Source organism: Schistocerca nitens, chromosome 5 (assembly GCF_023898315.1).
Source record: "Schistocerca nitens isolate TAMUIC-IGC-003100 chromosome 5, iqSchNite1.1, whole genome shotgun sequence".
Taxonomy (NCBI): domain Eukaryota; kingdom Metazoa; phylum Arthropoda; class Insecta; order Orthoptera; family Acrididae; genus Schistocerca; species Schistocerca nitens.
Window position 1 is genome coordinate 629639294 of NC_064618.1, and position 24167 is coordinate 629663460.

The 24167-nt window shown below is 45.0% G+C and overlaps 1 protein-coding gene across 1 annotated transcript; it reads right to left on the bottom strand.

Moving 5' to 3' along the window:
- Positions 1–805: 805 nt before the first annotated feature.
- LOC126260625 (outer dense fiber protein 3-like protein 2) lies at positions 806–24167 on the bottom strand (the record flags this gene model as incomplete). Its single annotated transcript, XM_049957963.1, has 3 exons — positions 24149–24167; positions 23878–24096; positions 806–894 (listed from the first exon to the last, which is right to left on the bottom strand). Coding segments are annotated over exons 1-3 (327 nt in total), but the record flags the coding sequence as incomplete, so codon positions are not given.

The window sequence follows — 24167 nt, forward strand, 5'->3', positions numbered from 1 at the left end:
GTTTTGCTGTTGCACGACAGGGCAATCACAAAACTCGGATGGACAACAATGAAACACCCGCCTTACAGTCCTGACCTGGCTCCATGTGACTATTATTTCTTTGGGAAACTGAAAGACTCTCTTCGTGGAACAAGGTTTGAAGATGATGACTTCCTTGTGCACGCTGCCAAACAGTGGCTCCAACGGGTTGGTGCAGAATTTTACCGTGCGGGTATACAGGCGCTGGTTCCAAGATGGCGTAAGGCAGTTGAGAGGGATGGAAATTATGTGAAGAAACGAAAATATTGTTCCTAAAGGATGTATCTACACACTGTAAAACTTTCAAACATGTAGAATAAAAGATGGATTTAAAAAAAAATAGTGTGCATTTCTTTTGGAGTGACCCTCGTACGAGTATGTAGGATGAAGAATAAAGATGTAGACTGTTAATAATGTCTGTTTTACTTAAAAAATTTTAAGTGTTTTCACATAGAAATTCAGCCATTAATTTCCAGCACGTCCTCGTATGTACGCATGCGCTCGTGTGTGTTGTAAGTAGGGGCAGGCTACTGTGAGCAGTTAAGCAGAGATGTTCTAAAGGGGGGGGGGGGGTGAGGTTCGCCGGCGTACAGTAAGTAGTCAGTGACATTGAAGCAATATGCATAAATAGTGTGTCAAGCCAGCGGGGCAGCAGAGCAGATCTCGGCACTCACATGGTGTAGGCGGGCGCCGACGTCTTGATTGGCTGGCTGGGCCCCAGGTATTCGGGCATGACGTAAATGTTGGGCGCCGGGTTAAAGTCCTCGCTGCGCAGCTTGGTGCGGTCGCCCAGGCTGTAGGCCGGCGCGCGGTCCGTCCGCATCGGCGGCACCTCCTCCGTCAAGTAGGCGGGGGGGCCCGGCACGTTGAGGCGCGCTGCGGCACACAGCAGGGTCAGAGCGTGGGAGTTGAACGTATCACGATGGGATGCAATACAGTGACCTTTGTACAGTAATAATTGGCAGAATTTAACCATATTTTTGGCCTACACACAGCTCAACAAAGTGTTTCAAGATAAAGTGATCTCATTATTAGGTAGTAAAACTTAGCTCAACAGTTTAAAACGCTAAACAGTCTACTAGCGCAATTGCGGCATATAAAAAAATAGATAAAACACACTGGGGTATAGGTCCTCGTCTTTCATTAATATCGACGACATGTGTCAGTAGCAACTCTCTGTGACAAGTGGAACGGACACCGAACTGCATTAGTGTTGTTCGTGTTCATTGTTGTTACTGGGCTTTTACGGATGTATACACTGAGGTGACAAAAGTCTTGGGATATGTCCTAATATCGTGCTAAACCTCGGTTTGCTAGGCATAGTGCAGCAGCTCAAATGTTCAAATGTGTGTGAATTTCTAAGGAACCAAACTGCTGAGACACTATTTAAACTAACTTATACTAAGAACAACACACACACACACACACACACACACCCATGCCCGAGGGAGGAGTCGAACCTCCGGCGGGTGGGGCCGCGCAGTTAGTGACGTGGCGCCTCTTAAATGCGCGGCCTGCAGCAGCTCGATGTGACATGGACTCAACAAGTTGTTGAAAGTCCCCTGCAAAAATAATCAGCCATGCTCCCTCCGTAGCCATAATTGCGAAAGTGATGCCGGTGCAGGATTTTGTGCGCGAACTGACCCCTCTATTATATTCCACAAATGTTCGATGGGATCCATGCTGGGCGATCTGGGTGGCCAAATCACTCGCCCAATTGTCAGAATGTTCTTCAAACCAATAACAAACAATTGTGGCCCAGTGACGTGGTGCATTGTCATCCACATAACAGCATCGTTGTTTGGGAACCTGAAGTCCGTGAATGACAGCAAATGGTCTCCCAATAGCCGAACATCACCATTTCCAGTCAACGATAAGTACCATTGGACCACAGGACCAGTCCTTTCCATGTAAACACAGTCCACATCATTAAGGAGCACCATCAGCTTGCATAGTGCCTTGTTGACAATTGCGTCCATGGCTTCGTTGGGTATGCGCCACATTCGAATCCTACCATCAGCCTTTACCAACTGAAATCGGGACTCATTTGACCGGCCACGGTTTCCAGTCGTCTGTGGTCCAACCGATATGGCCACGAGCCCAGGAGAGACGCTGTAGGCGATGTTGTGTTGTTAGCAAAGGCACTCGTGTCGGTCGTATGCTGCTATAGTCCATGAATGCCAAAATTGCACCGCACTGTCCTAACGAATACGTTTGTCGTACATCCGACATCGATTACTGCGTTATTTGAATTAGTGGTGCTTATCTATTAGAACTGACAAGTCTACACAAGCGCCACTGCTCACGGTTGTTAAGTGAAGGTCGATGGCCACTGAGTTGTTCATGGTGAGAGATAATGCCCGAAATTTGGTATTCTCGGCACACTCTTGACACTAAGGATCTCGGAATATTGAATTCGCTAACGATTTCCGAATAGAATGTCCGATGTGTCTAGCTCCAACTACCATTCCGCGTTCAAAGCCTGTTAAATCCCGTCGTGCGGTCTTAACCGGGTCAGAAACCTTCTCGCATGAATCACCTGAGTACAGCTCTGCCGATGCACTGCCCTCGAGTACATGACACTACCCATACCTGTATAAGTGCATATAGTTATCCCATGACTTTTGACACCTCAGTGCAAGGTTCGTGAACAGCACCAGATGTTGAGCGATCGCTGTGAAGGACACGGAGATGCCATGTACTAATGTGCGGGAGTGTTACACAGGTCTGCGACTAAAAAACTGCATAGGATTTTTTAACTTTTTCTTATAGATTTTGACATCCCATAAGCAGCAAATATATTCTATCACATAGGTTTTTATGTATATTGCAGTATTTATGTTCATTAGTAATAAACCTATGTGGTTTTTTAAATTTAATAGTTATTAAAAATTATATCAATTATTATTGATAAAATAAACTTAAATTTAAAAAATTACAATGCTAATTATTCTTTGTTACCACTTGCATGTTTTACCGTGAACTCTTGGGTGCCAGAAGCAAGTGCAAACAATCTTATTGTTCAGTTTTATCGTGTTGCGACAAGTCAAATGACGATTTGTAACTCACATGAAATGAAGAGAATCTCTCAGTAGACATATTGCTATTCAAGTGAACAGTGCTGTTGTTTCTGTCTAGTCATGGCTACAAGAGGTTGTGTTATCCCTCCAAACAGTTTCTATCTGTGGTGAATACACTATTAAAAGTCAACAGAGAAACACAGGTGATTTTGTGAGGAAAGTTTATTTTGCTTACTTTAAATTAAAACTTGCTGATCAAGATAAACCATGAGCCCCGCATAAGGTGTGTAGAAGATGTGAAGAAGATCTTCGTTTGTGGTTTAATGGTAAGAAAAATGCATTTCGATTTGAAATTCCTATGATATGGCGTGAGCAGGAAAACCATACCACTGATTGCTACTTCTGTTCAGTTGACGTAAAGGGATTCAATTCAAAAAACAAAAGAAGCATAAGTTACCCTAACCTTGACTCAGCTACGCGCCCAGTGCCTCATAGCTCTGAAATACCTATACCACAGCCACTTTCCAGTTTGGATGAATACCCGAGTGAGTTGGAGGACGAAGTTACATTACATCCTCACGGTGAATCAAGTTCATATTTTTCTTCAGACGAAGATGAAAGGCCTCAACTATTTTCTCAAAGTGAGCTCAATGAGCTAGTAAGAGATCTAGGTCTTTCAAAAGATGCAGCCGAGCTGTTAGGTTACAGAATAAAAAATAAAAATCTTTTATCATGTAGCACCTCATTTTCATGGTTCAGATACCGAGAAAAAGAATTTACCCAGTTTTTCTCAAAAGAAGGAAATTTAGTTTTTTGCAATGATTTCGAAGGACTCATGCATTGCTTTGATATGCAGTATGACTCATCTGAATGGCTCCTATTCACTGATTCATCCAAAACTAGTCTTAAAGTAGTATTATTGCACAATGGAAATAAATTTTCATCGCTTCCGATGGGACATTCTGTGCATATGGACGAAAACTATAACGATTTGGCCATTATCCTGAAAAAAAAAATCAAATATCTGGACCATCGATGGATGGTTTGTGGGGACTTCAAAATACTCACGATGCTTTTGGGTCAGCAGGCAGGCTATACTAAATACCCTTGCTTCTGCGTAAATTTGACTCGATGTTGTAATCTTGAGATAAGTTTTCCACTTATCTCAAGATTACAACATCGAGTCAAATTTACACAGAAGTTGGCAGTAGGGGCCTACTTATCAGTATTATATTGCACCCCCTCTGGACTGAAAGCATGTACTGATTTGCTTGGGAAGGGTGTCATAAAGCCATTGAGACAAGCTAGTTCAAAACTGTTTCAACTGGTCCTTTAATATCCTGGATGCTGGCACTGGAATGAGGTAGACATTGAGATGATCCTACACATATTCTGTCAGGGACAGATCTGGGCAACTTGCTGGCCATGGAAGAACCTTATCATTATGCAGATAGTGCATAGAGCGACGTGACATGCGCGAATGACCATTGTCCTGTTGAAATGTGGCATCATGATATTGTCTCATTAGAGGTAACAAATGATGATGCAGGATCTCTGAAACGTGCCGTTGTGCCGTCAGAGGTCCCTCAATCCTTACCAACCGTGACCTGAAGTCATACTGGACAGCTTCCTACACCATGATGCCAGAAGTAACACCACCGTACCTCTCCATAACATTGAAAGCATGGGACCTCCCCCAAGTCGCTGCCATACCCGGAACGGTAGTTACCTGGAGTAGTGTAGAACTGTGACTCATCACTGTCATGGAACCACTCCAAATACAAACGGTCATGTTGTAAATTTAATGACAGCCTGAGCCTATTACATGTTCTCAAGTGGCAGATGCAGATGTGATGCCGTTTTGGGTGCGCTTGGTGCACGATATTCCCTTGTAGTGTCCACACGTGGTGATCGGAACTTTGATGACTAGTATGCCTGTCCTGACGTCCTAATACAGCCCATCATTCGGTCAATGTCACATCCGAATGTCCCATATATCTGGATATTGTTCGATTCGACCTGTTACTCTAATAGAGACCCACAAGCCCTTTCAAACTCTGTTACATGCTCATAATGCTGCCTCACACTAGTACGTGACAACTCCGTGCTCCTCGCAGTCATCACTCAACATATGATGCTGTTCACACTCCTTATATTCTCTACCAAGCCTAGTAACAACAATAATACACGAGCAACGCTAAGATACTCTGGTGGCCATTCTAAATGTCACAGAGAATTGTACTCAACCGCCGATGGTGTGTACGTGTACGAAGACATGTTGACATCGATGTGTTCTGGATGCTTCGTTTTTTTTTTTTTTTTTTTTCAGGCAGTGATCTGGAATGCCAACCTTGAAATCTAGTTTCATTGGTTAATGAGACACGTTGCAAAACGACTAGTCTTCCATTCCTATCGCGTTATTCGTTTGCGCTACCAGCTACAGAGACGAAAGAAAACGAGTCTGAGTTTGTGAGTTTGGAGACGGTGCCAGTTCGTGAGCAACACACGCGCAGCACGTGTTATCTATGTGCGATACGAGCTGAGCCTGCCAGCTAGGTGCTGCGGCAGCGTACGCACGGCCGGCGAGTGAATGCAGTTGTATCCTACAGGGGCAGACCCATCGCCTGCCGATGCTGTAACCTCTTTACCGGAATCTAAACGTTTCCCGACCACACGTTCCTTTCGATGTAGGGGATAGGTGGAAGTAGGAGAGCGCCAAACCTGGTGAACAAGATGGATGTCACAATTGTTCTTCCTTCAAAATCCTCAGTGTTCTCACTACCAAAGCACATTTTCGGGTATCCACATTGAAAATGATTGTGTTTCTCTGGCAGTCTCGAGCTCCTTCTCATGTCTTTTTTATGAGATTTGCGTAGTTTCGGCAATTTGTTGTAATCTTTTTAAGATGACCGATAAGAAGAACCCCTTTTTTGTCCCAGAAAACATTGGCCGTAACCTCTCTGACAGGTGAAACTGACTTTCCCCGTCTTGGTGCAGCAACACACGTCGTCCTCCGCGGCAGTCGTTGCTGTTTCGTTGTGACGCCACGCCGTGCGTCCAGATCTCACCTATAGCAACAAATCAGCTGGACTCCTTTTTAAACATTATAAATGTTGCTGAGAAATTATGTCCGTCCTTACTTACAATCAGCACCGAACCTCCTCAAACTTTACATTAATAAGGAACTTAGTAATGTACACTATTTTTAGTTCATCCATTTTAATGAAACAGCCTACACAAATCGCTACTGAATTAGAAGCACGCATAAATAAAAGTATTCTATGACGTTTAGAACTTTCCTGGCTTGTTGATTGTTCCATGATAGTTCCACAATATTCCGTGACAGTTGCCGGATATCGATAACTCGTTGCTACAATATTCCGGCCGAGAGCCGTCCGGTCATCTTGAGATGTATACCGCCTAAACTGCGGACATGACGTACAAACCACACAGCGAGGAAGAGGCTTTACCTCGCACACAACAGGAAAGTACAATATTGAGCAAAGACAGGCTGAAGTGGTGTCCGGTCCTCCAGTAAGATCTTACCGTTTCTGGGATCGGTCAAAGATGACTTAATGCTACACAAGGCAGCGGTTTATAGCGAACTGGCTCAATGGTTAGCAAACACTGTTCAAATTCCTGTCCAGCCGTCCAGATTTAGGTTTTTGTGTGACTTCTCTAAATCGCTTAAGACAAATGTCAGGATGATTCCTTTGCAAGGGGCATGGCAGATTTTCTTCCCCATCCTTCTCCGTTTTAAGCTTGTGCTCCGTCTCTTAATGATCTCGAAGTCGACAGGATGACAGACTCCTTAATTTTTCTTTAAAGGATACCATACGATTGGGTAGCATCTTACACAAAGGTAACACAGGATACCGTGCCAGGTTTTCGATCAGCTGTCACAACTATGGATCTGTGGTTAAAAGAGGAATTTCGTTTTGAATATTCTGTCATATCTCCGTTCTGATATTAAAACAAGTATAAACCTGTAAAGACTAAGCGCCTCAGTTATGTATTTGACTGGTTGGTCGCATAGAGGGGCGCTGATGAGTACCAATAACAACATTGGCGTGCCTTTACCTAAGACGGTTCTATTCGAATAGGCCTCATTCCTTCACCTGTCTGGGTAGCACTCAGTTCGCACTAGTTTACCGTACATTGTGTGCATCTGGCAGTGTGTTTGCACACTTTAGCAGGTATATACAATATTACCTCTTAATGGGACGAAAGCAGGAATCGAAACTGAAAAACTTGCTGTAATCTTAGCTCTGCATCAGAAAGGCTATTCTAGTAGGATAATAGCAACAAAAGTTGGTGTAGCCCAGTGTGCATTGGTATGTACTTGTACATTGCAGCGCTTAAGCAAAATGGTGTTAATGCAAGTGCTCCGCGATGTGGAAAACCCGGAGTAATATCATAGAGGGGTGATCAGTTCATATGTGTACAGAGTAAACGTCAGAGGAGTCGTACTACACTTGAAATTCGCGACGAAGTAAATAGCGTGCGAGCAGCTTTTACCTTTATATCAAAAGTGAAATGCCGTCTTCTAGAACAAAGTTTAAAGCGATGCACATCGGCCAAAAAACCTTTACTACGCAAACAAAATAAGGTGGAAAATTTGTAACTGGCACAGCAAAAAAAAAAAAAAAAAAAAAAAAAAAAAAAAAAAAAAAAAAGCTTGCAGCAATGGTCCAAGTTGTTATTCAAAGACGAATCTAAGTTTTAAGTATTTGGAAGCCACCGTCGAATGTTTGTTCGTCGATCTCGTGGAAAACGTATCAAGAGCCGGTGTGTGACGCCAACGGTGTGGGATGTTTACGAGCTTGTGAGAATTAATGGAACATTAAAGAAGAAAGGATATTAAAGGACACTGGTCAAAAATGAAGTTCCATCTGGCTGGAGACTTATTGGACGTAGTTTTCGTCTCCAACAGGGCAATGATACCAAACGTGTTTCCAAACTGCGCAGAAGGTATGACAATAGAAAAGAGAAATCTGAGTAACTCAAGAATAACATTTGCCCAAGTTACTTACCTGACTTAAATCCCACTAAACTCTTATCAGATGAACTCGACAGGGAGGTCAGAAACCTAAGGTCATCTAATGCTGTAGACCTGTCGAATAATCTACAGATGTGTTGGACCGCAATATCTGCAAAAACACTACAAAACCTTACATCCAAAATGACAAGAGTTTGTGCATTTGTTCTGAGCACAAAGGGTGAATACTTTGAAGTACGCTTATATCGTACTGTACTTAATTATAGACATAAAGAAATATTTATTTTGTTTGTACGATGTGTTTGTACATTGAAATAAAGTCTATAGATTTTATGATGGGTGATCGAAAACTTTGACCGGTAGTGTATATAGGGCGAATGAGCTATCGTGGTGTAGTTTCCGCTAACTTATAGGAGACAAGGTGAAGATTTTCTGACATACACAAGTAATTTTTTAATAACTTTCTTCATTTTTAATAGAACTATACACATTTTTGTGTTGTAGTTTAATGATCCATGTGGAGATCGATCAACTATTAACGTCATTACAGCAGCGCAAACTGATGTTCCGCCGTCAAGAGAAGAGACCCCTCAAAAGTCTGCCTTACTGTATCACATGTGAGCAAAGACGTAACTCAGGTATTAATACTGTCATATCAAGGGTGCTCGAAATCTGAGCATTGACACATGACAAGGAGCAGTTCCGAACAAACAATATTCCATGCAGAATTTCATCTGGACTTACCGCAGCACAGGCCCACGTTGTGCGGCATTTATCGTCTTCGGTAGTCATCGGTGTTCTTTTACAGACTTCTACACTCCTGGAAATGGAAAAAAGAACACATTGACACCGGTGTGTCAGACCCACCATACTTGCTCCGGACACTGCTGCGAGAGGGCTGTACAAGCAATGATCACACGCACGGCACAGCGGACACACCAGGAACCGCGGTGTTGGCCGTCGAATGGCGCTAGCTGCGCAGCATTTGTGCACCGCCGCCGTCAGTGTCAGCCAGTTTGCCGTGGCATACGGAGCTCCATCGCAGTCTTTAACACTGGTAGCATGCCGCGACAGCGTGGACGTGAACCGTATGTGCAGTTGACGGACTTTGAGCGAGGGCGTATAGTGGGCATGCGGGAGGCCGGGTGGACGTACCGCCGAATTGCTCAACACGTGGGGCGTGAGGTCTCCACAGTACATCGATGTTGTCGCCAGTGGTCGGCGGAAGGTGCACGTGCCCGTCGACCTGGGACCGGACCGCAGCGACGCACGGATGCACGCCAAGACCGTAGGATCCTACGCAGTGCCGTAGGGGACCGCACCGCCACTTCCCAGCAAATTAGGGACACTGTTGCTCCTGGGGTATCGGCGAGGACCATTCGCAACCGTCTCCATGAAGCTGGGCTACGGTCCCGCACACCGTTAGGCCGTCGTCCGCTCACGCCCCAACATCGTGCAGCCCGCCTCCAGTGGTGTCGCGACAGGCGTGAATGGAGGGACGAATGGAGACGTGTCGTCTTCAGCGATGAGAGTCGCTTCTGCCTTGGTGCCAATGATGGTCGTATGCGTGTTTGGCGCCGTGCAGGTGAGCGCCACAATCAGGACTGCATACGACCGAGGCACATAGGGCCAACACCCGGCATCATGGTGTGGGGAGCGATCTCCTACACTGGCCGTACACCACTGGTGATCGTCGAGGGGACACTGAATAGTGCACGGTACATCCAAACCGTCATCGAACCCATCGTTCTACCATTCCTAGACCGGCAAGGGAACTTGCTGTTCCAACAGGACAATGCACGTCCGCATGTATCCCGTGCCACCCAACGTGCTCTAGAAGGTGTAAGTCAACTACCCTGGCCAGCAAGATCTCCGGATCTGTCCCCCATTGAGCATGTTTGGGACTGGATGAAGCGTCGTCTCACGCGGTCTGCACGTCCAGCACGAACGCTGGTCCAACTGAGGCGCCAGGTGGAAATGGCATGGCAAGCCGTTCCACAGGACTACATCCAGCATCTCTACGATCGTCTCCATGGGAGAATAGCAGCCTGCATTGCTGCGAAAGGTGGATATACACTGTACTAGTGCCGACATTGTGCATGCTCTGTTGCCTGTGTCTATGTGCCTGTGGTTCTGTCAGTGTGATCATGTGATGTATCTGACCCCAGGAATGTGTCAATAAAGTTTCCCCTTCCTGGGACAATGAATTCACGGTGTTCTTATTTCAATTTCCAGGAGTGTATTTCAATTTCTTTCCCATAAGTAAGAGTCCGTCAGTTTTAATCTGGAGAGCGAGTAGAACATTTTATGTTTCCTGAACTACAGATCCATCGATCTCCAGACGTTCTATAAAGAAGGTCCGTAATTACTTGTCAGAAACGGGTGGAACATCTGTCGTGTTGGTACCGCATGGATGTCTAATCTTCCAATAACAGCGTCAGAATATCTGTTAGGACGCCTTTGGCTGTCTAGGGTACCATCAGTAAAATAAGGAAGAGCGATGCGGTGCATTAACATCTTGTACCACACTTCGTCGACCAAGGTGTCCACTTTTTTTTTCCAACGAGGATTTTCAATCGTCCTGTAGCACATATTGTGAAGACTGATTTGCCCATGATATGTTAACGATGCTCCATCCAAAAACAAACTCTTGCATAGAAAGGCCGAATTACTTTATAGTTTTCTTTGACACCATGAGAAATGTAACCAATTCCGAAAGTAGTGGCCGTGAATAGTTGATGGAGTGAAATGTGGAAAGATAGGGTTGTGTTGGATAATAGTATTTTCGGAACACGTATTTGAGTGATTACACTCTCACATTTAAGACGTCTCGTAGTGACACGGGGATTGTGTGTTATTAAATCTGCCTCTGCAGCTACTTCTGTACTCTGAAAGTCACCTGAAAGTGTGTGATGGAAGGTATTTTGTGCACCACTATCACTTCCCCTTTTCCTATTCCAGAAGCGAATGGTTAGCGGTAATGCCCGTGTGATCTCGAATCTCCCTAATCTTACCTTCATGGTCTTTTTGCAAGATATACGTAGAAGGATGTTGGTTGTCTCTTCTAGCAAAGTACGCTCTCGCAGACTTTAACAGTAATGCACTCCACGCAGAACGCGTCTCTTGCAGTGCTGGTACTCCAGTTGGCTGAGCATCTCCGTGACGCTTTCGCTTATTGAATGAACCCGTAACGAAACCCGCTGCTGTTCGTCTTCTCTATTTCCTATATTAGTCCTATCTGATACGGATCCCATACTGACGAGCAATATTGTATTAGTTGAACTAGTGTTTTGTAAGCTACCTCCTTTGTGGGTGGACAGCATTTTCTGAGGATTCTTCTCATGAATCTGTATGGCATCTGCCTTACCTGCTGTTATTTTTATGGGGTCCTTACACTCCAAACTGCTACGTACGCATAGTGCTGGGTATCAAGATTTTGAACGTGGCTGCGCTTCGGCTACTGTTCATGCAAGAGCTTCAATGGATTAGAATAAACAGCCAACTAGTTGCAAAATACGGGTTTAGTAAACCTTGCCCAGAGTTTCAACTATTTTAAAACCGTTTTCTTCAGAAGGCGTGTCACTGACTCTGAACGGGACTTATTTACGCTCTATAGGATCCGATGCCACGTTTTATATTTAAATGTCAGTTTTATACAAGTGTTTCAAGTGGGAATATATGTTGTTGTATCCAGCGTCAAATATGTAACATTTAAAAAATATTTGGGACAAAGCCCTACAGTAGTCGGATACTCCATTTATATAACGTATTTTACATTATGATTAAATGGGTGACATGTCTAGACAGAGTCAAGGACTCGCACGTTAGCTATAGATAATGTGATTTTACGTACAATATTTTCTGAAGAAGACGGTTTTAAAATCGTCGAAACCATGGTCAAGGTTTAAAAAACCTGTATTTTACAACTGGTTGGCTGTTATTTCTAACCCATTGGAACTCCTATACATTTTATGGATGCGACTGCTTCCAGCGATTGTTCTGCACTCGTGTCATCATACAGTAACGGATCTTTCTGCCTATTTATGTTTAGAATCAGCTGCCAATCCACGCACCAAGTGTCAGTCCTCTGCGGGTCTTCCCATATTTCACTACAATTTTCTAGCGCCAAGACTTCTCTGCACACAACATCATCATCCGCGGTAATCCTCATGGAACTTTCGACGTTATTCACCAGTTATTCAAAGGTTTTCAATGACTTTAACAGAATTTGGCCATTGAAATAATTCAGAGGTAACAGGTGAAATTTTGTGCTTCAACGGACCTCGAACCCGGTTCTAACGCTTAAAAATGTTCAAATGTGTGTCAATTGTGGGATTAAAGGGACCAGACTGCTACGGTCATCGGTCTATGTGTCAATTCCTAAGACACCAAACTGCTGAGGTCATCGGTCCCTAGACTTACACACTACTTAAACTAACTTACGCTAAGAACAACACACACACCCATACCCGAGGGAGTACTCGAACCTCTGGCGGGAGGGGCCGCGCAACGCGTGACATGGCGCCTCAAACCGCGTGGCCACTCCGTGCGATTTTCACGCTTAACGCGAGCGGTTTCCTTAATCGTATTTCTTTTTCTAGGTCCTACATCAGTCTGTCCAATTGCCGTGAGTAGGGAACAAACAATGTTAAAAAAGGCGACTCAATGAGGGTTTTATTCCCCCCCCCCGCCTCCCCCCTAAGACGCTACACTTTTTCTTTTCTCCCCTGAACAGGGAAGGGAACTACAAACAAAAAAAAGAAGATATACTTGACACCGCCACTTGTGTGCTAACAAAAAAAGAACTGCACTTCTGCAGACTCTGGAACCTACCGAGATCTATCCTTAAACAAGTAATCTATTACTAAAAGGGGGGTAGGAAAGGAAGAAAGTATGGGAAGAAAACACACAGGGTAGAGATGAAAATGAAAGGAATTGAGTAGGGACTTTCTTTTCTTTTTTTTAAGTACCAAAATTCTGGGAGTAGCTTGCGCCTTCGAACGGTGGAACGTCCCAATGTGTCTTCCCGAAATTTTTGTGGATATTCCATTTGTACTTCGTTTAGAGCATCATGTCAGAAAAATAAACGTCAGCATTTCATGGCTTGGACGTTGCAATTGGAAGGCTGGTCATGAAAGGCGCTCCATACAAAATTTCAAAAGAATTGCATGTATCTTGGAGTTGCGAACAAGTGCGCAGTGTCGATAATTAAGGTACTTCCAATAACCAAGTTACGATTTCTCATCTCCAATTCACGGCGTTAGTTTTCGTTACAGAGTAATGAAACACGTCAGGGAATAACACGGCCGAAAGTGATCTGAGCACGTCGGGTAATGCAAGCCAAGATATGCTGCGCGAGTCTCCAGACGTCTGACGACGGACCACATGAGAATCGATGGGCGTCTGTATCGTCCACACTACAGTAAATGCATAGGGGTGTCAGAGACACGAATGCGGTGCAAACGAAATTGGATGATCTGTTAGAAATTGACGGTGATATAGCAGGCGGATTGGACGCTGATGTAGAGAAACCCTGATGCACTACTTTCCATACACGACGCCATATGACCTGAGGAAACTTATTTTCGATTGGACTGGGGGGCTGATGCACTTGTAACTCACTATGTACAGTCTTTGTCCAGAGTATTCGTGGGAGTGATTAGGATTGGAGGATGTAACTTAATTCCAGAAAGGAATTCCGAAAGCGATAAAAGGGGAGTGGTGGAATGTCTGATAACATGACTGATGCTGATATGGACACCAGCTCACATTCATGTAAAAGCAGCCTCGTGAGGCTTGTCAGACAATCGCTCCGAACTTTTAATTGGGAGCTAACAAAAGTCCCATAACTCTGACTGGCACGTGGAACAAGGTACCCCACCAAGCTAACGTGGGAGGGCAAGGGAAGCATACTGAACTTTGAATAACATCCTGGTAAGAATGAAGAATCCCATCACCATCACCATATGATGGATGAGGGTAATTGGGACTGGGCTCAGTTGTGTCATGTGAGGGATATGAGGGGTATGAGACATTCACGCATCGTGCAAGGCATCTACGCCGTTGATCAACGAGTCCAGCTCTGAGCGTCTAGAGGAGACATCTGCTGTTTGTTGCCGCTGAACGATCTGAACGATGAAGATCATTCGTAAAACCAATGCCCAAGCAGGAAGCAGGAGTGGCCACGCGTAGAGGAGCTGTACATCTCTCAGGTACGCTCTCTCCAGTGAACAGAACCAATGATTTGGAAACTTTAAGAGAACTGCCCAATGCCTCACCTCATCCATGTCAGAGCCGCGCAGACATCATCTTCAATGCACAGGTAGAAGATGAGGTCATCAGCACAGGCCGTACAACAGAAACGGGGCTGTACAATGACAGACCCACCAGGTTTTGACAAAGTCCCTGGATTAGGGGCTCTGACACCAAAGCATACAGGGTCGTGGAAAGTGGACAACCCTGTCGGACAGAGCGCGCGATCACGATAGGCGGGGTGAGAGGTCTGTTATAGAGTGTTCTTGAAGTCGTGCCACGCAAGACGCGTATTACCGCTGTTATTACATGGACCGGTAAACCCATGCACTGGAGGACCATCATCAAAAAGGTGTGATCGATAATGTCGAAAGCCTGACTGAAGTCAAGCAGGCAAATGTCGCGACCTGGCGAGTGTAATCATGTCGCTGTAACGGCAAAGGGCAGTATGAATATTATTGTCACCACCCAGGAAAGTCTGATCGAGGGACGTGGCATATAGTGCTGTCCTCTTCAGTGGTAACACCAACAAACGCGTCAAAATTTTCATGTCGCTGTTGAGTAGAGTGACCGGCCAGTAACCACAGATCTGCGATCATACATATGGTTTAGGGACATTGATAATGACCACATGAAGGAAGGTGGCTGGAATCGGCACTGTTGAGGACATCGGTTCACAACAGGTTAACAATGGTCCCTTCCAAGTGTCATGTGAGTAAAGTGATCTGCACTTTAGGTCAATGTACTGTCACCTGATGGGCAGGAGCAAAATTTTATCAAAGGGCAGTCACGTAGAATCGTGTAATAAAAGGGCAAAGTCCATGGTGCTTGTAGTAAAGGCCTGACGTCTTTGCCATATCCCATCAATGTCGTGCGTAAAACTGGTTTTTGCAGGATAGCGACAAGGATAGGTTGGATGTGTAGGTGGGGCGCCATTGACGACAGAGGACCCATGCATCCTCAACCATCTATCAGCAGTCAGGTGGGCAATGTTTAATTTCCACATGCCACGACTGTGCCACAGCCATTGGCAAGTGAGGGAAACATCACAGATGTAGGCCTCGTGGTGGAGGAAAGCCTCAAATTTCGGAAAGTCGATTGTCGCCAGCGAGGGAGCATGTGAGGTATATACGTTCGAGACGACTGGACGAATGCACTGTATAATATGTGAAACCTGCACAGGTGCCACGAATATTCGTTCATGTGTCAATAAGCTGAAGTCATTCGATAATAATAGAGAGGGCTGCACACATGAAATGTCATGGGAGTTGATCAGTGGACCATTGGGTGGAGTTGAAGTCCCCACCAAGGACCAGATAATCCAGGGGATCCTCAAAAAGGGGCGATACCTTGTCAGCAAAGAAGGTGTGTCATTCATGACACTGACTGGATCTGGACAGTGATAGACATTTAGGATGTTGTTGTTGTTGTTGTTGTGGTCTTCAGTCCTGAGACTGGTTTGATGCAGCTCTCCATGCTACTCTATCCTGTGCAAGCTTCTTCATCTCCCAGTACCTACTGCAACCTACATCCTTCTGAATCTGCTTAGTGTATTGATCTCTTGGTCTCCCTCTACGATTTTTACCCTCCACGCTGCCCTCCAATGCTAAATTTGTGATCCCTTGATGCCTCAAAACATGTCCTACCAACCGATCCCTTCTTTTAGTCAAGCTATGCCACAAACTTCTCTTCTCCCGAATCCTATTCAATACCTCCTCATTAGTTACGTGATCTACCCACCTTATCTTGAGCATTCTTCTGTAACACCACATTTCGAAAGCTTCTATTCTCTTCTTGTCCAAACTGGTTATCGTCCATGTTTCACTTCCATACATGGCTACACTCCATACAAATACTTTCAGAAACGACTTCCTGACACTTAAATCTATACCCGATGCTAACAAATTTCTCTTCTTCAGAAACGATTTCCTTGCCATTGCCAGTCTACATTTTATATCCTCTCTACTTCGACCATCATCAGCTATTTTACTCCCTAAATAGCAAAACTCCTTTACTACTTTAAGTGTCTCATTTCCTAATCTAATCCCCTCAGCATCACCCGATTTAATTTGACTACATTCCATTATCCTCGTTTTGCTTTTGTTGATGTTCATCTTATATCCTCCTTTCAAGACACTGTCCATTCCGTTCAACTGCTCTTCCAAGTCTTTTGCTGTCTCTGACAGAATTACAATGTCATCGGCGAACCTCAAAGTTTTTACTTCTTCTCCATGAATTTTAATACCTACTCCGAATTTTTCTTTTGTTTCCTTTACTGCTTGCTCAATATACAGATTGAATAACATCGGGGAGAGGCTACAACCCTGTCTCACTCCTTTCCCAACCACTGCTTCCCTTTCATGCCCCTCGACTCTTATAACTGCCATCTGGTTTCTGTACAAATTGTAAATAGCCTTTCGCTCCCTGTATTTTACCCCTGCTACCTTCAGAATTTGAAAGAGAGTATTCCAGTTAACGTTGTCAAAAGCTTTCTCTAAGTCTACAAATGCTAGAAACGTAGGTTTGCCTTTTCTTAATCTTTCTTCTAAGATAAGTCGTAAGGTTAGTATTGCCTCACTTGTTCCAACATTTCTACGGAATCCAAACTGATCTTCCCCGAGGTCCGCTTCTACCAGTTTTTCCATTCGTCTGTAAAGAATTCGCATTAGTATTTTGCAGCTGTGACTTATTAAACTGATAGTTCGGTAATTTTCACATCTGTCAACACCTGCTTTCTTTGGTATTGGAATTATTATATTCTTCTTGAAGTCTGTGGGTATTTCGCCAGTCTCATACATCTTGCTCACCAGATGGTAGAGTTTTGTCATGACTGGCTCTCCCAAGGCCATCAGTAGTTCTAATGGAATGTTGTCTACTCCGGGGGCCTTGTTTCGACTCAGGTCTTTCAGTGCTCTGTCAAACTCTTCACGCAGTATCTTATCTCCCATTTCATCTTCATCTACATCCTCTTCCACTTCCATAATACTGTCCTCAAGTACATCGCCCTTGTATAAACCCTCTATATACTCCTTCCACCTTTCTGCTTTCCCTTCTTTGCTTAGAACTGGGTTGCCATCTGAGCTCTTGATATTCATACAAGTGGTTCTCTTCTCTCCAAAGGTCTCTTTAATTTTCCTGTAGGCAGTATCTATCTTACCCCTAGTGAGACAAGCCTCTACATCCTTACATTTGTCCTCTAGCCATCCCTGCTTAGCCATTTTGCACTTTCTGTCGATCTCATTTTTGAGACGTTTGTATTCCCTTTGACCTGCTTCATTTACTGCATTTTTATATTTTCTCCTTTCATCAATTAAATTCAATATTTCTTCTGTTACCCAAGGATTTCTATTAGCCCTCGTCTTTTTACCTACTTGATCCTCTGCTGCCTTCACTACTTCATCCCTCAGAGCTACCCATTCTTCTTCTACTGTATTTGTTTCCCCCATTCCTGTCAATTGTTCCCTTATGCTCCCCCTGAAACTCTCTACAACCTCTGGTTCTTTCAGTTTATCCAGGTCCCATCTCCTTAAATTCCCACCTTTTTGCAGTTTCTTCAGTTTCAATCTGCAGTTCATAACCAATAGATTGTGGTCAGAATCCACATCTGCCCCTGGAAATGTCTTACAATTTAAAACCTGGTTCCTAAATCCCTGTCTTACCATTATATAATCTATCTGATACCTATTAGTATCTCCAGGATTCTTCCAGGTATACAACCTTCTTTTATGATTCTTGAACCAAGTGTTAGCTATGATTAAGTTATGCTCTGTGCAAAATTCTACAAGGCGGCTTCCTCTTTCATTTCTTCCCCCCAATCCATATTCACCTACTATGTTTCCTTCTCTCCCTTTTCCTACTGACGAATTCCAGTCACCCATGACTATTAAATTTTCGTCTCCCTTCACTACCTGAATAATTTCTTTTATCTCGTCATACATTTCATCAATTTCTTCATCACCTGCAGAGCTAGTTGGCATATAAACTTGTACTACTGTAGTAGGCATGGGCTTTGTGTCTATCTTGGCCAGAATAATGCGTTCACTATGCTGTTTGTAGTAGCTAACCCGCACTCCTATTTTTTTATTCATTATTAAACCTACTCCTGCATTACCCCTATTTGATTTTGTATTTATAACCCTGTAATCACCTGACCAAAAGTCTTGTTCCTCCTGCCACCGAACTTCACTAATTCCCACTATATCTAACTTTAACCTCTCCATTTCCCTTTTTAAATTTTCTAACCTACCTGCCCGATTAAGGGATCTGACATTCCACGCTCCGATCCGTAGAATGCCAGTTTTCTTTCTCCTGATAACGACGTCCTCTTGAGTAGTCCCCGCCCGGAGATCCGAATGGGGGACTATTTTACCTGCGGAATATTTTACCCAAGAGGACGCCATCATCATTTAATCATACAGTAAAGCTGCATGTCCTCGGGAAAAATTACGGCTGTAGTTTCCCCTTGCTTTCAGCCGTTCGCAGTGCCAGCACTGCAAGGCCGTTTTGGTTAATGTTACAAGGCCAGATCAGTGAATCATCCAGACTGTTGCCCCTGCAACTACTGAAAAGGCTGCTGCCCCTCTTCAGGAACCACATGTTTGTCTGGCCTCTCAACAGATACCCCTCCGTTGTGGTTGCACCTGCGGTACGGCCATCTGTATCGCTGAGGCACGCAAGCCTCCCCACCAACGGCAAGGTCCATGGTTCATGGGGGAAGACATTTAGGATACGGACGCCAAACACTGTTAGGACTATACCCCTAGCATTAGTAAAGTACACCACATCTTCATTGGGGAGCCCTGTGCACAGGAGGGTGACCACCCCGCTACCATGCTACTATTGTCAGAGGCAGGAGGCATGTGGGCAGTGTAGCTAGTGAGAGCACATAAATCTGCTACAAACGCCTCTTGGAGGAAGGCAACATCGACATCAGCAGGATAAATGATGTCTCTGAACATTTCCAGTTAATGCGGAGCTTGAATTGTGGTCAGATTCATTGTTTTGATGCGGTAGTGTTGTGGACATGCTTCTACTATTCGCATGGAGATCGTACAGAGATATCTAGATGGCGTGAACATCTGGCGCAGCCACTGTGGCTGCAATCACTGGGTGGGAGCTGGGTAGGGCGCCACTGTGGGGCACTCCCTGATGGGTGAGCCAGTGTTCCGATCTGCTCCATCATCAACATCGTCAACCCAGGAGATCGAAACCAGTGGCATGCGACACTCGCTCCCACTGAGGACTAGGGGTGATGATGCTGCCACTGTGGCATCTGGTAAACCTCCATCCATGGGATCCTTCATTTTCAGGGGGGATCGCAGGCAGTGGAAAGGATGTTCCTTAAATGGGACATCGTAAAGGACACTTCTGTCATCAGAGCGCTCAAAGGGAGATCACTGTCTAGTATCTAGACCACTACTCCCGATGCTATATGAAGGAGTGTGTAGTCGGAGGACGTTCGACTTCGCTTCTTCCGTTTTCTGGGCAACTGCACCTTTCAGAGGTGCTTTTCCACCTCGGAATGCGGTTATTCATCGATCAACGTCGTACCTATCTGGAGGGAAGCAGAGATAGGCACCACACTCAGTTTGATGTGCATTGTGATGGGCGCGCTGTATATCAAGCGCTGGGGAGTTCTTTGTCTCGTCGCCATCATAGAAGATGGTGCCAGTGAGGTCACATCTACACCAACGTTCTCAGGGGCAGTGTGATTGGGAGAACAGGCGCATCCTGAAGTGATGTGTCTGGGTTGTGCACGGCCATGGCGTAGGTGTCTGTTAAAGAAGTGACTGCCGCTTTGGGGCTGCATCACTGGCCGGGATCTAGAGCGAACGGCGATGGGGACAATCGGACCTAACATGGCCCTCTTGTCCACATCTTGCACATGTCCACGTTTGGCCATCATACATGAAGATGGCTTGGACAGCTATCAGCAGATAGGATACTACATGTTAGGACAGCTCGATCTCGATCTATCAGACACCATTTAACATGTGGTATGCCATGAATGCCTGTCATTTTTCCGCGATATGGACCAGAAAGTTGCTGTAGGGTCAGAAGGCTTCAACGGCCACATCATGGGGCATCTCAAAAGGAGCTGAAACACTCGAAGCCAGAGTGGTCTACCGTCACCTCCCCCATGTACCCGTCAGAATATTTGAACTTTAATTCGTGTGCGTATTGTCGAACTACGTCAGTGTATCCTGTCTTCATCCTCATTTTAATGTAGACGAAGCTGCCGGTGATAGAGAAGTGAATACCTATCACTTCTTGTTGTTCCAGGCACAGCTCGACGCAAATGAATTGTTCAATTTCATAAGCGAACAGTCGTGGATTTTCGGCTTGGACTGTAACTCTAAGTGTCGCTCGGCGATAAGAGTGCGCCATGGGGTACAATATTCGACACGGAAGTACACAACGCCGCTAGTGGAGCGCTGTCCGGCGGGCAGAAGTGATTCGCATGCGACCACGACCGAAAGCCGACTGCCTCAGCCATCGAAACACGCTTCCCTCCCGACTCAAATTCCCTGTGTAGCGTCTCTTACTCATGAATTCCCTACACGCCATTTCGGATTCCCAAAAGAATGTATCTTTGGTCGATGCACAGTATTAATACATACATATAGGATTATCTGTTGTGTCTTGTTTTAGGGCACAAAAACATATACGTGACGTGTCCGAAAGGACAGACACCTTACGTGACGTAGCGATCATACAAATACTTATTCGAAGGTTTTGAATGATTTTAGTCGCATTTGGGCATTGACTTATTTCAGTGCCCAAATGCGGCTAAAGTGATCTATGTTCCTTTTTGTTGACGTATTTACTTTCTTACGTGTCCACTTCCGTCAATTTTATATAATATTTGCAAGGTCAGATCATGAGGACTTGACACGATAAGGACACATTTATTATGCATCTACAGTGCTGGTCCACAGTTTTGCAACATTCACCATAAACAAAAACCTTATTCACTTTTCTGTTTGTGCAAGCCTGTGTAGGTTCACGAGAAACCTGTCTGATGCTACACAGCAGAGCACGGACCGACGGGCTACAAGCACATAGGTAAACACACAAACCATACCTGAGTTCCGTTTTTGCTTCATTTAGTACAGCATGGAATATTTTTGTGTGACATATTCTCCTTCGGTGAATAATGGTTTGCAGTGCTGTTACAGTCTTACTATTTCACCAACAGCCACACATGTTATGTCTTCAAAGTCCTCCTCAGAGGCTCTACTATGAAGACACAAATTAGGTGTCATTATTCGACCGTGTAAGGTTGAGCCAGATAGTAGGGGATTCTATCTCTATTTTCTTCCAAAAGGTTTATTTCATTTTCTTGTTACAGTCAAGCATTAGCTGGTAGCTTCAGCTGCCTGTAATTTTCTCGTCCAATACTCTGACAACAGCATATCAGGACCGAGGTGGGCAATCGCGATCACGCGCCTCCCTTGTGTGCTGATGAGGTAACGCCGCTTATGCGAAGCTGACCAGGCCACGCTTCAGAACTTTCCATGCCGCCCCCGCGATTTTCTTGGCTCCTGACCAATCAGAGCGGAGGAAGCCACGTGGCCATGCTGGAGGTAGCCTGCCATCCGTCTCTCTCTGCCGCGCGCCCTGTAGCTGTCAACATCATCTTCTCTTCCCGGTGCTGCGGCGCCAAGGACTTTATTTCTGTAGTTGCCACACCATTCAAACTTGTCCAAATAGCAGATACCACTTTTCTTTAACTTCGCCTAATTTTGCTGCGAACTATGTTTCGCCCACCACTACGTCTTGGCTCACCCTCGCCTAACCAGGCCTGACTCATGTTGCCCATTTGAATTCGCATCTGTTGGCTTTCCTGCCAATAAATGGCCTCATTTAAAAAAAAGGTGTCAGAATAATTTCTTTCAACACATTCGCCCATCGCCTTAGCCGCTCCCAACAGAGCCGTTCCTGCACAACCGCTATAAACGTTAAAAAGTACTTTTGTACATCAGAAAATTGACGACATTCTCCGATATCACTTAACGGAAACAGAATCTCTCTTTATTTTCGCTTTCTGCATATATTTGGGATGGGTTGTCTTAACTGCCTCACCCCGTACAAGGCTAAACAACCGCACATTTCAGGATAGCCTTGTGGAGCACCAGCAGTGTACTGGCCTCATACAAGACAGCAGATCCGTTACTGCTGAACACCATTTCTGCTGGTCATTCGATTTACTGTCAAGAAATGACAACTGTGACCCACACATCGAAGTTTTTGGAGATCATAACCGACATAACTGTCGGAGAACATGACTAGTCAGAATGGTCATTTCCCATTGGATGTCACATGGAATCCTGGTAGTGATGTTCTGTGCAAACGAAGTATATCTGCGATTTTACCGAACGAAGAAGATAGACCTGGCACAAATAAGGCGAGCTTTGACCACTGAGGGCCCTCAGAGCAAAACTCAGACTTAAAGCGGACACTGAGGTAACGCTTGCACAGCAACTTAGGAGTACGCCACACATGCGCTGATATACCGAGTGATCAAAAAGTCAGTATAAATTTGAAAACTTAATAAACCACGGAATAATATAGATAGAGAGGTTAAAATTGACACACATGTTTGGAATGACATGGGGTTTTATTATAACCGAAAAAAAACAAAGTTCACAAAATGTCCGTCGGATGGCGCTGGACAGCAAAACTGCTACCGTGACGGGTGAGAGGTACGTCGATATGTTACAGAAGCGCATCATCCCCAGCCTGGCTGATAAACACCTGCTGGAACGTACGATGTTTATGCAGGATGGCGCTCCACCCCATATTGCCAGACGCTTGAAAGATCTCTTGCGCGCGTCCGTTTGGTGATGATCGTGTGCTCAGCCGCCACTTTCGTTATGCTTGGCCTCCCAGGTCCCCAGACCTCAGTCCGTGCGATTATAGGCTTTGGGGTTACCTGAAGTCGCAAGTGTATCGTGGTCGACCGATATCTCTAGGGATGCTGAAAGACAACATCCGACGCCAATGCCTCACCATAACTCCGGACATTCTTTACAGTGCTGTTCACAACATTACTCCTCGACTACAGCTATTGTTGAGGAATGATGGTGGACATATTGAGAATTTCCTGTACAGATCATCATCTTTGCTTTGTCTTACTTTGTTATACTAATTATTGCTATTCTGATCAGATGAACTTTTGTATTTTTTTGGTTCTGATAAAACCCCATGTCATTCCAAGCAAGTGTGTGAATTTGTTCCTCTCTATCTGCATTATTCCGTGATTTATTCAGTTTTCAAATTTATACTGACTTTTTGATCACCCTGTACACAGAATGCATCTCAAAGATGACGCTAGTAATCTACACCGGAGTATCAGGACAGTAAGTTACCAACATCCGTCATCTCTCCAGAAATTTCGCGTAACAAGTGTTTCTGCTTATTAATTTGACACTTATTTAATCACAGTACTTGAAACAACACGCCAAAGATAGAGCGTTGCATCTCGCAGCTGCCTCATAAGCTCATCCCGCAAAATCATATTCCTGGTGTACAGAAGCAAGTCTATCTTGTGAAGATTACTCGACAGTGAACACAGCCTGTACTCACGCAGTGGGCGTATCTTTTTGGCCATGGAGTACTGCGGCGTGCCGTTGGGCCCGTAGCGTGTGAGGTTCCTCTGGAAGGCGTACTTCGGCCCTGGGCCCAGGCGCCACACCGCCCTCTTCAGCGCCTTCCGCATGGTGTATGCGGGCATCCGATGTTTGGTGACGTCATGGTTGTCGTAGCCCACCAGCGGCGGCAGCCCGTAAGCGTTCGGCGCCGGCCCTGCAACAGTGAGGTTCAGGCTCGCTGGAAGGGTTTTCAGCTCTACGAGTACACAGCTTGACTGCGTACAT